Here is a 15,367-nt window from a genome sequence, read left to right as displayed (position 1 = left end):
TTCCAGTCATTGGCAGCAGAGAACTGGAAGGAGAGGCGGCCAAAGGAAGAATTGGCCAGTGAGATATACAGTACCTGCTGGAGCGTGTGCTACTATGGTGACCAGTGAGATATACAGTACCTGCTGGAGCGTGTGCTACTATGGTGACCAGTGAGATATACAGAACCTGCTGGAGCGTGTGCTACTATGGTGACCAGTGAGATATACAGTACCTGCTGGAGCGTGTGCTACTATGGTGACCAGTGAGATATACAGTACCTGCTGGAGCGTGTGCTACTATGGTGACCAGTGAGATATACAGTACCTGCTGGAGCGTGTGCTACTATGGTGACCAGTAAGATATACAGTACCTGCTGGAGCGTGTGCTACTATGGTGACCAGTAAGCTGAAATAAGGCGGGGCTTTACCTAAAGCGAGGGCCAGCAAACGAGAGCATAAAGGTCGGGGTGTTGGGTAGTATATGGGGCTTTGGTGACCAAATGGATGGCACTGTGATAGACTGCATCCAATTTGTTGAGTAGAGTGTTGGAGGCTATTTTGTAAATGAAGTCGAGGATCGGTAGGATGGTCAGTTTTACAAGGATATGTTTGGCAGCATGAGTGAAGGATGCTTTGTTGCGAAATAGGAAGCCAATTCTAGATTTAATTTTGTACCTATCCAAAGTCCCTAGTTTTGCAGTCTATGAATGTAAGCTTTATATCAGGTAGATGGCGCTCTAGAATCACGAATGAGAGAAGTGAATGCTTTGTTTTGAAAATAGTGTGGCCTGTATGCTAACTCTGAAGCAATTTTAATGGATCCTTCAATTCATTGCAAAACCGTCTAAACTAATAAAACGAAAACGAAACCTGGCAGGGGGCATAAAAAATGATGTAGGTCTACCAAATTATCTTAATAATCTAACAATCATCAAATTTTGTACCAAAATATTTTCTGACTCACTCACTGTTAACCTGCAGTTCCGTCTTGAATTTTGTTTATATTTGTTAATCTCTATTTAACTAGGCAAGTCAGTTCAGAAAAAATCTTATTTTACAATGACGACCTATCACGAATAGGTATAACCGCCTCCCCTAACCCGGACGACGCTGGGCTAATTGTACGCCGCCCTACATAACAGGTTAAGGAAGACAGGTGCAATACACTGAGTAACGTAGCCTAGATCATAGCAGAGGTCGTAAATCGTTCTGCAGCCTCGCCCTCTCGGCGCACGGTTAGCTCCGAGGTTACTTCAGCTGTCTAACTATCTAATGTACCCCAGGTACGAAAACCTAGCGTTTTTGGAAAAAATACTCAAAATACAAAAATGAGTTTTTTTTCTTATTGATGAATGAGGGTTCTACAATTAGGATACCTTCCCTATTGAGAGTTTACATTTTGAACTTTCATTCTTATATTGTAGCCTATAATGAGGCTTTAAAAATTTTTATCATCAATAAAACATATTATTTAAATGAATGGGTATAATTGTGTGTTGAATTAAAGTAGTTTGTAAATCAGTTTATAGGCTACCATTTTTAGGCTTCAGGTAGCCTTTGCCTTGACATTTCGAGAACATTTGACAAATTAAAATGTAGGCTTTGGTTTGAGTATATAGTTTAATATTGAACTAGTTTTATTGTTGCAATGTAAAAAAAAAAAAAAAGTTTGTAGGCTACAGTATTGCAGTCCTATCTGCCCGGTCATTTCTTCACCTTAAGTTATACGCTAGATGGCGCTCTAGGATCATGAATAAAATAAGGATTTTCAGTAGGCCCATAGATAATCAACTGGGTTCCCAAACTTCCCACACGGCTTAAGGTCCAGTCCCTTTCAATACAATTCAGGATTAATGAAGTGAATGTAAACGAACCACTGTTTAAGATTTTCATTTAAAAAAAAAAATATATATATATATAGCTATTCAATTGGAAGAATAGGTTATGACAATAACAACATGTTTTGTTATAGAACATGTTTTTACAAAGTTATCTTCGGCTTCATGTCATGTTAAAAAAAGTATAGTTGCTCTCATGAAATTGTATTAATTGAACACTAGGCCCACTCTTTGATGGCATGCACATCTTGCCTCTGTCCACATATAAAATAACTAACACTGCGAACAGGGCCCAAATTCACAAAACCTTTCTTTAAGGAGAAATTTAACATGTTTTAAAACAGTAATCTTAGTAGTACATATTTTAACTTGATTACCATTGCTAGCTAGATATCTATCTAAAACAGCTGCCTAGCAACAAACATTTCAAATCAAATTTCATTTGTCACATTTGTCACATACTTAGCAGATGTTATTGCAGGTGGTTGATGTCCTTGGTGATCTTTTTGACCTTTTCTGTGACATTGGATACTGTAAATGTCTTGGAGGGCAGGTAGTTAGCCCCTGGTGATGCATTGGGCAGATCGCACCACCCTCTGGAGAGCCCTGGGGTTGCGAGCGGTGCAATGGCCGTACCAGGCGGTGATACAGCCCAACAGATGCTCTCAATTGTGCATCTGTAGAAGTTTGAGGGACCAAGGACCAAGCTTGAGGTTGAAGAGGCGCTATTGCGCCTTCTTTACACACTGTCTGTGTGGGTGGACCATTTCAGATCATAACTGATGTGTTCACCGAGGAACTGTGCTCCCTCTGCTGTTTCCTGAAGTCCATGATGAGCTCCTTTGTTTTGTGGACGTTGAGTGATAAGTTATTTTCCTGGCATCTCTCTCCCAGGGCCCTCACCTCCTCCCTGTAGGCTGTCTCGTCATTGTTGGTAACCAGGCCTACTACTGTTGGGTCGTCTGCAAACTTGATGATTGACTTGGAGGCGTGCATGGCCGCGCAGTCATGGGTGAACAATGAGTACAGGCTGAGCACGCACCCTTGTGGGGCCCTTGTGTTGAGGATCAGCAAAGTGGATGTGTTGTTTCCTACCTTCACCACCTGGGGGTGGCCCGTCAGGAAGTCCAGGACCCAGTTGTACAGGGCGGGGTTCAGACCCAGGGCCCCGAGGTTAATGATGAGCTTGGAGGGTGAGCTATAGTCAATTAACAGCATTCTAAGGTAGGTATTCCTCTTGTCCAGATGGAATAGGGCAGTGTGCAGTGCGATGGCGATTACATTGTCTGTGGATCTATTGGGGCGGTAAGAAATGGCAAGTGGTTCTATGGTGTAAGGTAGAGGTGATATGACCCTTATCTAGCCTCTAAAAGCACTTCATGATGACCGAAGTGAGTGCTACGGGTCAGTAATTTAGTTCAGTTACCTTTGCTTTCTTGGGTACATGAACAATGGTGGATATATTGAAGAAAGTGGGGACAGCAGACTGTGATAGGGAGAGCTTTCTTAAAAAAGCTTCTTCAGTTTTTGCGTAAAAAGTGCTTTGTGAATCTGGGCCCAGCTCTGCCATTCAACCGGTTAGCAGGGCATTGTGCAGGAGACCCCCCCCCCCCCCTCTTTCTCTCTCTCTGCGTGTGAGGGAGAGAAATGACCGCTGTGTGTGCTCTGCAGGGTCAGTCAGGTGATTGTTGGTGAGTGTGAGCAAGGTGAATTCGCAGTTGGACAATGCAATGGGGGTGCAAGGAAATGCGGGGGCGGATGAAACGATCGTAATGCTCCGTGTAATGCATGTTAATGTAACAGGCACCGAGGGACTGTCGGTACATCCAACTGAGTGCTTAGGGATTATTTATCACAAAACATTTGTATTATGTTGGAGAACGGTTGATCCCGGATAGCTACACACTAATCCTCCACTCCGTTAATTAAAAAGACGATGAAACCAATGGAAATTGTGTTTTTTCAGAAATGTAATCATTTCTGGAGAAGCTTAACCATCTGCTGGAGGTTAAGTCTGTGAGCAGATTGTGTTTTCTGGTTATTTAAACCTGCGGATTTAACTTTTTTTTCTAGAAGAAGGGCGGGTGGAGGGTTTCTGTGGGTGAGGGGGGAAGGAGGAGGAAAGAAGGGGGTCGTTGCTAAGGAAGGGTGTCCAACAAGCTCTCACAGTTTCATGCCAGAATTAGACCTTCATGTTTCTCAAATATCACATTTCGAAGATGTTCCCAAACATCAAATTTCGAAGTGTTTGATTACTTAAATTGTATCGTTAAATTAAGCATTACCTCCGAATTTGGATGTCGAAGACATATTTGTATCATGGTGATCTGCCTGGCGTTTCGGGAAGATATATATTTGGTGACAGTGGCTGTGTTGTCAGCTCAAGTGAAGAAATTTGAGCTTGAGCCACGGCGTTTAATTAGAATGCGACTCGAGTCTGTCGAGAGAGGAGGCCTAGCGCGCGGAGAGATTCTGTAAACCGAGTGTGTCTGCGTGTGTGCGCGCACGTGGTCGATATCTGACTGACTGGCCAGGATTAAAGGGGAAACGATTAGATGTGCGCAAACATGTACCGCACTCTTAACAGACCCGGGCCGTCCTCTTGGTTTTTATCATAGCCAGACCTGCCAGCTCCATCATCTAGTCAAGTTATTCCATCCTGTTGACGTCTGTTTATATGACTTGGGCTAACATTTAGCCTTGTCTGTACAAATAACCTCTGTCTTTTGTCATGCTTTTATGTTATCTTCGTAAAAGGACCGCAATTATCCCTGCAAATTATAATGAAAAAAATGTATTTTTTTTAAATATAATCCGAACAGTAATACCTTAATGTGATTAAAGGGCGTGATTGTGGTTTTATGAAGTTGCTTTTATGATGATTGTGTTGATACATGTTCAGGTCTACTTACACAGAGAGAGGAGTTGTAATGCGTGTTTGCACCCGAGTATCAGTTCCTCTTTGAACGATTGTCATTATTTTGAGATGGGGAAAATAGATGCTCACAAACAACCTTTAAAATTGAATAACCCATTAAGGATCATTTTTGTAAACCCCAAATTCTCTATGCTGATTTAAATCATCAATGTGGTCATTTGGGTATTCATTTTCTAGGAAGCTATTGGAGGCACAGTTTCATATACTGGCCAGTATCTATATGAAACAAGAATAGCCTTTTTAGTGGCTTTTATTTCCAACTCTGTGTCTATGTAAAGTGTTGTCTTTAAAGGCCTGAAGGACAGTTTGCAGTGCGAGACCTCTGAAACCTCCGTCAGCTGCGCAGCGCAGTAACTAGAAAACGACACCCTCGATGAAAAGCAATTAGCTATTAATCCAGATCAGCCCCTGATGTCTCGACTGAAAGCTACGCTGCTTTCGCGTCTCTAATCGCTCCGAGGAGCTGCACTAGAGAAAGGGTTAACCGTGCTACTGTAATTAGAGTCGCTGCTCTCGTGTCTTCGTTCTCCAATACAGTGCTGCTCGCAACTACGGAACCCCTCCCTCTCCTTACACACACACACACACACACACACACACACACACACACACACACACACACACACACACACACACACACACACACACACACACACACACACACACACACACACACACACACTCCTCCCCACCAGCCCGATTGTCTAATAAACTGGAAATTCAGAGCGCGAGCCTCCCGCGCTCACACACTGCCGGTATTGCGCGCGGGGAGCACAACACATAGAGACGCTCAACTCCTCTCCTCCCCTCCACGTTTACATTCTTGTTTGTATTATTCTAAAGAGCATTACTTTGATGAAAGTAGGCTACATTGTAAGTGGGTCAAGGAACAACACGCTCTGAAGTGTTTGCTTGTTTGTTTTCTACAACAACTGGAAACGAATCCACGAATCATTTTACAAAGCGCATAATGTCAGTTACGGGTAAACTCATCCTGTGCTGTTTTCACGGTTGATGATTTTCTTGGGAAGCTTTGAGATGGAGCACAGGCTCACGAGCACGCGGTGGACACCGTTAACCGGGCTGGTGGTGTGCCTGCTGGTGTGCGCGTGTGTGGTGGACCTGGTTCTGGCACAGATTCGGTACTCCATCCCCGAGGAGTTGGACCACGGGGCTTTTGTCGGTAACATCGCTGAGGACCTCGGTTTGGACGTGGCCAAACTGTCCGCCCGTCGCTTCCGGATAGTCTCCGGTGCCAAGAAACAATACTTAGAGGTGAATCTGGAAAACGGTATTTTATTTGTTAACGAGAAGATCGACCGCGAGGAGCTGTGTGAACGGAGCCCGAGCTGCTTCTTACACTTGCAAGTGGTGATCGAGAATCCGTTAGAACTGTACAGAGTGGAGGTGGAGATTTTGGATGTGAACGACAACTCTCCCAGCTTCCCGTGGAGCGAGTTCAATCTGGAGATTACAGAGTCAGCGGCGCCCGGGTCCCGGTTCCCGTTGGAGAGCGCTCAGGACCAGGACGTGGGCACCAACTCGCTCCGATCCTACCAGCTGAGCTCCAACGAGCACTTTGTACTAAACATCCAGACACGTAATGACGGGAGCAAGTTTGCCGAGCTCGTGCTGGGGACCCCGCTAGACAGGGAGCAGCAGAAGACGCACGAGATGGTGCTCACAGCCGTGGACGGGGGGTCGCCAGAGCGTTCGGGCACGGCTCTCATCACCATCACGGTGCTGGATGCCAACGACAACGTGCCGGTTTTCGACCGGTCTGTTTACCGGGCGAGCCTGGTAGAAAACGCACCGAGAGGGACTTTAGTGCTGAAGCTAAATGCCACCGATTTGGACGAGGGTGCGAACGGAGAGGTCTCATACGCGTTCAGTGGGCACGCACCGCTCAAAGTGCGCGAGCTGTTCAGCGTGGACCAGTATACGGGTGAGATCCGAGTGAAGGGGATTGTGGACTATGAGAAAGCGAATGTTTATGAGCTGTATGTGCAGGCTAAAGACAGGGGTCCCTCGGCAGTGGCCGTGCACAGTAAGGTACTGGTGGATGTCTTAGATGTGAATGACAACGCGCCGGAAGTCATCCTCACCTCCGTGTCCACACCTGTCCAGGAAGACGCGCCACCGGGCACGGTGATAGCCGTTATAAGTGTCATGGACCGGGACTCGGGAGAGAACGGGAATGTGGACTGCCAGATCCCCAGCAACGTCCCCTTCCAGCTCCACTCCTCCTTTAAGAACTACTACACTCTGGTGACGAGCGAGTTTCTCGACAGAGAAGCCGTCTCCGAGTACAACATCACCCTCACGGCCCGGGACCTGGGCTCCCCGTCTCTCTCCACTAGGAAAACCATCCTCGTCCAAGTATCTGATATTAATGATAACCCCCCGCGCTTCGCACAGCCATCATACACAGTTTATGTGACCGAGAATAATGCCCCGGGTGCATTCATTTGCTCAGTCACTGCTTTCGACCCTGATTCTAATCAGAACGCCTATCTGTCCTACTCGATTCTAGAGGGTCAGATCCAAGGCATGCCCGTGTCCACTTACGTCTCCATCAACTCGGACAACGGAAACATTTATGCGCTGCGATCCTTTGACTACGAACAGCTAAGGAACTTTCAGATACGGGTGCAGGCGCAGGACGCCGGTTTCCCTCCGCTCAGCAGCAATGTCACGGTAAATGTGTTCGTTTTGGACCAGAATGATAATGCTCCGGTTATTGTGTCCCCATTGCCCAAGAACGGGACCGTGGCGACAGAGGTAGTCCCGAGGTCAGTGGATGCGGGGCACTTAGTCGCCAAGATCACTGCGCTAGATGCGGACGCAGGACAGAACTCGCGCCTCTCCTACCAGGTGCTCCAGGCTACGGACCCCGGGCTGGTCAGTGTCGCCCTCTACACGGGAGAAATAAGGACGATTCGCCGGTTCGTGGATAAGGACGCTACGAGGCAGAGAGTCGTCATCCTGGTCAAGGACAACGGGCAGCCGCCTCTCTCCGCCACCGTCTCTATCCTCCTCTCCGTGGTTGACAATGTGCCGGAGTTGCTGTCTGATTTCGGCGACCTCACTCTGAGCCCTCAGCCCCCCTCCAACCTCGCCCTCTACTTGATCGTGTCACTGAGCACCATCTCGCTAATCTTCCTGGTGGCTATTATCGTCCTGGCTGCGGTCAAGTGTTACAAGGATAGAGAGAACATCAGTGGGTATAACCTCCCCCCCTTCGCCTGCTGCTGTTGCGGGGGCTTCCAACCAGAGCCGCCCCCGGAGGTGTTCAAGAAATCTAACCTAAACCTGCAGATCTCCACCGGGGCGAAGGTGCCCACCAACTGCATGGAGGTCAATGGCAACGGTACTCTGTCCCAAGCCTACTGTTATAAAGTATGTCTGACCCCCGAGTCAGCTAAGAGCGACTTTATGTTCCTGAAGCCGTGCAGCCCCATTAGCACCCCGAGGAACAACGAGGCAAAGGGGGCTGATAACTTGGCTTGGAGCGCGCACCACCGGAGCTCATCGGTGAATAACCATTCCGGAGCCACCACTCCAAATGAGGTAACGTGAGAGTAAATGTGTTGGCTTTCAAATAATTGATTTTGATAATCATCAAGTACACGACATTCCACCTAATGAAGGTCAAATCATACAATCGAAAGTGTAATATGTTAGCCTGGACTTGAACGATATTCATATCAACGTAAAAATAAATCGGACTTGGTAAACTTTCTCCTAATGCAACCAACACGTATTTAGTTTACATTTCTGTTGGTGTTTATATTTGACAAACCACAACCTTGATTATACAGTAATGGCATGTGAGTAAATGAAAAGGAAGTGAAATAATTAGAGAGTGGATATTCTATTCACAAAGCGGAACACGCCACAGTATATTTTACGCTGAGCATGTGTTGTGGAGCGCATTTCTCTCCTCTCACACACAGAACTGAACAGTCTGCCAGAGGTCTCCGTTTCACAGAGCAACGGAGAGGAATTAAACCTCAGTAATGTTTTCATCGATGCTTGTATTTCGATCCCCGATCCACGTCTTGTTTCTCATCTATTTGTTCTGTCTATAATCCTCATAGGCCTGTTTATTTGTAAGCATGTTTGGAATAATAAGGGGTTTTGAGAAATCCCATAACGTTTGTATGATTGAGTATTGTGGGTACGATGTCATTGTCTGTTCTGTCTGCTGCTATGTGATACGAGAGAGAGACAGACATTCAGTCTATACTTTCCTATAAAAAGAAACACCCGTTTGAATTGATTTCTTGTAGCGTCTGCGAATTTTTATCGGGCGACAAGGTGAACGGCTGACAGACACGTAATGACAGGGGCAAGTTTGAAATAGAACCCCGCTTGTCTGGGCTGTAGTATTCTATCAACGACCGTTCTGGAGAATTCTGCACCTCTACTCATTTTCATTCTAACGGTTTTGGGCCAATAACCCCACCAACTATGCCTCAAGGGCACAGACACGGCCGAGCCATTATACGACCCACAATGCCGTGCATACGAAAGGGGGTTGCGTCCATTATCGATGAAAAATGCAAAGAGATAATTTTGGGGGACGGGTGAAGGGGTCCATGTACCAGGCTGGGACGTGGCGCGCCTGTAGAGTGCCCTGGCGTTGTCCTCGTGGAATGAGAGAGGAGAGAGCTGTGGATCCTGTAACCTGGACTCAGGGGTAAACATAACATAGTTAACATCAATCCGGACTCAGGGCTAGCCATAACATAGTAAATGTAAATCAGGGACACTCCAACTAGTATAATATGTACAGTTTCGTACGGTATGTATTAATTTGTGATGTCCACCATCCATTTTGTATGATATGTTAGAAATTACATTTTGTATGATATGTTAGAAATTACATTTTGTATGATATGTTAGAAATTACATTTTGTATGATATGTTACGAATTATATTTTGTATGATATGTTACGAATTTCAATTAGTACAAAATGTTATAATTCAGAAAAACGTATGATATGTTACGAATCACAATTTGTTGTGGGAATCGTTAGCTAGGTGGCTAATGTTAGCTAGGCTAGGGTTTAGGGTTTAGGTTTAAGGTTAGTAATTAGGTTAAAGGGTTAGGGTTATGCTAAGTAGTTGCTAATAAGCTAAAATGGTATGTGATGAGATCCGTACACACAACCTTAGGATTGCTAAATGTTTCCTTATACACCTGCACCATCTACCCTGACCAGGCCCTTTATCTACTTCCCCAGAGTCAGATGAACTTGTGGATAACATTTGTATGTCAATGTGTTCAGTATGAAGGAAGCTCAAGGTAGTTTTCCAAGCCAATGCTAATTAGCGCTAGCAAAATGACTGGAAGTCTATTGGAATTTGCTAGCATGTAACCATACCAAACGTAAATATCATACTAATTTGACTGTCCCAGATTTACCTTTACAATGTAACGTCTAGTCTATGAGACCAGGCTGATAAACCCGTGTTCCGAGCAACTGTGAAGGATGGGGGAGGGAGAGAGGGGGGGGGGGGCGATGTCGACACCGCTGTTGCCGGAGTCACTAGATGGGACCGGCAGACCGTGAATGTGATGTGTGCGTATTGCCTTTTGTCATCTCTATAATCTGGTACAATGTAGGCAGACAGTGTGACGGACAAAGGAACACACTTTTCCCTGGAACATCTCCATCTCCGTGAAGACGAAGACTAAAAATGTCAGTCCCGTTCATAGCAAGAACACCTCTGGCCATATAAAGAACTTGATTCTAGGTCATGATGATTGTTCTGCTAGCAGCTATGTCCCTCCAGGGGCTTGGTGTCCTTGATGACGTTAATTGGTACCCTTAAATCACCCCTGTGTTCCCCGAGAGTCATGTCGCGGAAGAAAGCATAAAACCTCAAAGACTTACCAATGAAACAGTGGGATGGTTATATAGCCTAGTTGTCAGCCATAACACTGTTGTATGTAGGCCTGCGTGTAGTGTAATTTCAGCAGGGTGATGCAAAAAAAATACATAAATTGAGAAGGTGAAAAGGTAGAGTGGTCTGTGAAACAGAGATGACCTATAGTGTGTAAAGCTGCAAGGACTGCACAACTTTTCCCGCTTCTCAGCAAGACAGTAATTCAAAGCATGTTCTCAGAGCATCAGAGTAATAGGAACATTAATAAATGATGCATAAAACCCACAAAACAATTACTTGTGTCATTTTCTTAATTTCCTGAGTGGCACGGTTTTCTTTGAAGATTAAAATCGTGTTTTCGTTTCATCCCGGTGGGGTTCTAATTGAGTTTTGTGTATTACTCCCGATTAATGTATTTTGAATACCGATTCCAATAATAGCTTACGTCGCATTCTTCTTGTTAACAGCTCTAAGTCAATTAATAGAGCGTGGAATCCATAGGCTACTATGAGATTTATACCCGGAATAAATATCACTCCGCGGTGCCGGTCCCCTCCCCTGCTGTGCTGCGGTGGATGAAAGCGAAATAATTGACAGGCAAGTCATTGCTTATGGCACGGCGCACTTCCTCACTGCGTTCTGAAATAAGGCCACAGGGTGGCAGTCATGCTCCATGGGAAAAGATATCCGGATATAATGAAGCCTAGAATATGGAAATGAAAAATGTATACTATTGGATATGTATCCCTACTCTTCGCAAAGTCGTTGAACCAGTAGGCAATATTACTGCTGGGTGATTTCAGAACGGTTGTTTGGTGGTTTGTAAGACAGGACATGTTTTAAGATAGTATTTTCTCTCCTTTATCTATAGCTCAAGCAACCAAACACAGACTGGACCCTCACAAAGAACCAGAACTCCTCTTTGAAAAGGTAACCATTGCTTTTGACATGACACTTACCCCAGCATACCGGTCTTTTGACATGACACTTACCCCAGCATACCGGTCTTTTGACATGACACTTACCCCAGCATACCGGTCTTTTGATATGTACGTTATTAATTTTTGGCCGGTGTGTGTTCATGCCATCAAGCATTATGTGATCATTTATGGTATGAATATTTATCCTCTGCAGCTGTAACTCTATCAACATGGATGGCACTCTGATGAGGAAGGCCATGCATGCAGACCCAGAGAACTACATGACACCCATGACTGGCCAGTACTGGACCTGGGGCACCCACATGAGGGGTAGGTGAAGGCCTGGGCCTGAAACACACAGGCACGCACACACACACGCATGCACGCACGCGCGTACGCACGCACGCACGCACACACACACACACACACACACACACACACACACACACACACTAATGCCTCTCCTTGGATAATAGAAAACAGCCAATGAACAGGTGGCTAATGAGCACATAGGTGTACCACTTCTACGACGTACGCGTGTGTGTTTTGTGATATCCGTCTCACCTTGATTTCAGTCACGCAGTATGTTCATTGACATAATCGCTCTACTTCCACAGACTACAAGATGTCTCCTCCTGCCACTGGGCCTCCTCCTCGCTCTTGGACCCCCCGGTGCACCCCTCCACCCCAGCAACAGCCCCAACCCCAGCAGCCTCCACTCCCGCCACAGCCCCACCCCCACCCCCACCCTCACCCCCACCCACCTCCAGACTACCAGCATAACGTGTACATCCCAGGCACGCCGTCGGCTCTGTGCACCCTGAGGCCAGCAGCCACCCACCACCGCAGCGAGCTGGACGTCCACAACTCCTTCTCTACCTTTGGCAAGAAGAGACGCTTCATCCACAACTACGAGCCCCAGACAGACGCAGCAGCAGCTGTCATCAACAACGACCTGTATAATGATTAATAATGGCCTCCTGAGAGGGAATGAGTGAGTGAGTAGCCTCTATGGAATGAATGAGCCCTATGTCTGCTAACATAGTAAATAGACTAAGGAAGAAAGGAATAAATTAAATAAGTGTACAAATGCCGGAATGAATGAATGAACTTTCGACCTCTATAATAAAGGAACGAGGGAGATGGACTAATGTTGAGGAGATGAATCTAAGAAGAGTGATCTCATTGTTACATCTGCCACTGTTGGCCATTGCTGTTTTTGACACATTACTGCCACATGTTTCCCACAGTCTGTTTTTCAATGGATTTGAGTCATTTACCAGATGCTCTTATCCAAAGAGATTTAAAGGAGCAATTAGGGTTAAGTGCCTTGCTCAATGGAACATCGACAGATTTTTCACATAGTCGGCTTGGAGATTTGAACCAGTGACATTTTGGTTACTGGCCCAATGCTCTTAACTGCTAGGCTACCTGTAGCCCAGTATGATAAATCATCATTATTAATTATTAATATTATGATCATTAGCATTATTATTTTGACAATCAGCGTGGATCAACAGTTTGACGAGAAACATACAAATAGCCTAAGATTGGACAGCGCTTTGCACATTGTTATAAATATGAATTCTATTTTTGAATGTTTAAGAAAAGGAAAATAAATACAAATAACCAGGTTGCATTCATTCACCTGAAACGTTTTAAAATTTGGGGTCTGTCAAGCAGATCTTGTGTGAATATATATGAATATAGCCTACTTGTAGATGCAAACTGCAATTGAGATGCAGGTGATCCACAAAGACTTAAACAGCCAACTACCCAACACATATACTGTATATACATTTCTGAGAATAAAGTATTTTTTCTCATATATGGTTTTCTTTCTTATATTATGGAGCCTATTACGCATTCTCTTGTCATCACCAGCTTTCCCCAAACAGGCCTAGAGGCAGTAAAGGTTTAATTCTAAGGATGGATTAAATTGAGTGAGACACGTATTCAATGTTTAATCAGCTTGAGTCACCCATCCACTTTAAAGTTGGGAAATTGTTTTAGGGTAAAAAAGTTCCACGGCACACTAACTCCGGGGCAGGTTTTCTGCCACGGTAAGCTGTTTTCCGTGGCAAGGAATAAACATAGTAAAATGCTAACATATGCTAATTAGGGTGCTCGCATTTCCATTCGCCCGTAGAGAATAGTCGAGGTTCATTAACTGAACAAACAGAATCTCTCCTCGAAATATAATTTAATTAAAGACGGTGGGACTTGGACACAAGCCGCGGGCTAACAGCTTCCGTTCCAAATGCCACACCTGGATGCGATATGCCGAACCTTCTGCCCACTCTCTCCATGCCCTTTTCCTTTTAATATCCCGGGGAATGAGTTCCGAATGTCAACAGATGAGTAGTCTATCGGCCGGATTCACGGGGGTAATTAGGTCGGCGCATGTCTAAGATTGAAAATAATTTTGTTAATAAGGAAGCGGTCTCCATGGAGGCAAGACGCTTCTCGAACTGGAGTGTAACCTTCTCTCTTCCTGGGGAGGAGGAGGAGGAGGAGGAGGAGGAGAGCCATGGGGACGGTACAGCAGGGCTAGAGTTCGTTAGTTCAGCTAAACATCACTTAAATAAAGGTGATATAGTACGTAAAGCTATTGAATCGGATTAAAAATGGAGGCATACAATTTTTCACATGTCATAAAATATGAAGTTGTGTCTATGAATATTAACCATAGCCTGTTATAACATGGTATAGAGTTTGGTACACTCCATGGCATGGATTAATCTGCAGTGTTGTGTTCCATAGGATCCCTGACCAAAAACGTGAATATCATCACCATAATTACTATAGTGCAGGGTTCCCTAATTGGTGGTTTTAATTGCACCTCCAAGTTTTCTGAGCAAAAAAAATATTTATGTATTTCTTATTTTTATTTGTTATTATTGGACATAAAAGACTGCAAAAAAAACAACAACAAAAAAACAGGAGATCAGCTCCAAGTGATATTAATTTGAGATACCTGTTCCCAACTACTCTCCATGCATAAGAGACACGTGATCGTATATACACATGAAAGCAAGGTTTGAAATGAGTATGCGTTAGTCGAATACTATATCTGTTTGGGATTCTTGTGGTTAGTTTGCCATCGGATGATTTGTCATGATGTTCCGTCTTCAGCTGAATCTAGTTGATGCCCTGCTCCAGAGGCTGTTATGCCCTTTCCCATCGGTATCCAGTGTAGACGCCAGTGCTCCCATATAAGCTTTCTCCCACTGCCTCCGACCTTTGACCTTATTGAAGCCTAGTAAAGGCTCGATATCCTAACCTCAGAGGGAGCCTCCGCGTTTCATCACGAGATAACGGGATGACCATGTGTGTACCCCATGAAGCTCTGTGACCCATGGGGCTTATCCTGCGGCCTTATCCCTGTACTCATCTCTTACCCCCCTCTCTAATCCCATACATTCTCCTCCAAGTCGGCTTCTCCCGTTCGCTCGATCAATGAAACACAGGGAGTGACACATTAGTTAGGTAAGCAAAAGACTTATATAAAGTCAGTGTAAATGAATAAACACTCTTATTAAAAAGCGTGGCCTGAACACCGTGGCCTAGATATGTATAATAATGAGATGGTACAGAGATAATGGAGACTGAATGAAACACCAGCCCTATCACAGTGCTTGACAGATGTGTCCAGGCATGCCCTAGTATAGATCTACTTACCAAGGTTACTATCTGTAAAGACTGTAGATCTGTCGTACATGTAGTCTGCCTGCTGGATCTCCACCAGGGGGCATCATTAAGTCACAAACAGAGGGAGAGCGATGGAAAAGCTTCTT

The 15,367-nt window shown here is 45.1% G+C and overlaps 1 protein-coding gene across 1 annotated transcript; it reads left to right on the top strand.

Moving 5' to 3' along the window:
• The first annotated feature begins 5,538 nt into the window (after positions 1 to 5,538).
• On the top strand, positions 5,539 to 13,398 carry LOC135526277 (protocadherin beta-15-like). The gene is made up of 4 exons (XM_064954510.1): positions 5,539 to 8,325; positions 11,522 to 11,580; positions 11,785 to 11,900; positions 12,188 to 13,398. Exons 1-4 carry the CDS (start codon positions 5,770 to 5,772, stop codon positions 12,538 to 12,540), a joined length of 3,084 nt encoding a protein of 1,027 aa, XP_064810582.1. The 5' UTR covers positions 5,539 to 5,769; the 3' UTR covers positions 12,541 to 13,398.
• Positions 13,399 to 15,367: the final 1,969 nt, after the last annotated feature.

This window comes from Oncorhynchus masou, chromosome 32, assembly GCF_036934945.1.
Source record: "Oncorhynchus masou masou isolate Uvic2021 chromosome 32, UVic_Omas_1.1, whole genome shotgun sequence".
Taxonomy (NCBI): Eukaryota; Metazoa; Chordata; class Actinopteri; order Salmoniformes; family Salmonidae; genus Oncorhynchus; species Oncorhynchus masou.
The sequence above is the reverse complement of the archived record's forward strand: the minus strand, read 5'-3'. Positions and strand labels throughout refer to the sequence as shown.

Coding starts and splice junctions, on each gene's coding strand:
- LOC135526277 (XM_064954510.1), top strand. CDS start 5,770: ATGATTTTCTTGGGAAGCTTTGAGATGGAGCACAGGCTCACGAGCACG. Junction 11,581..11,784: donor CAGAACTCCTCTTTGAAAAG/GTAACCATTGCT, acceptor TATCCTCTGCAG/CTGTAACTCTATCAACATGG. Junction 11,901..12,187: donor CTGGGGCACCCACATGAGGG/GTAGGTGAAGGC, acceptor CTACTTCCACAG/ACTACAAGATGTCTCCTCCT.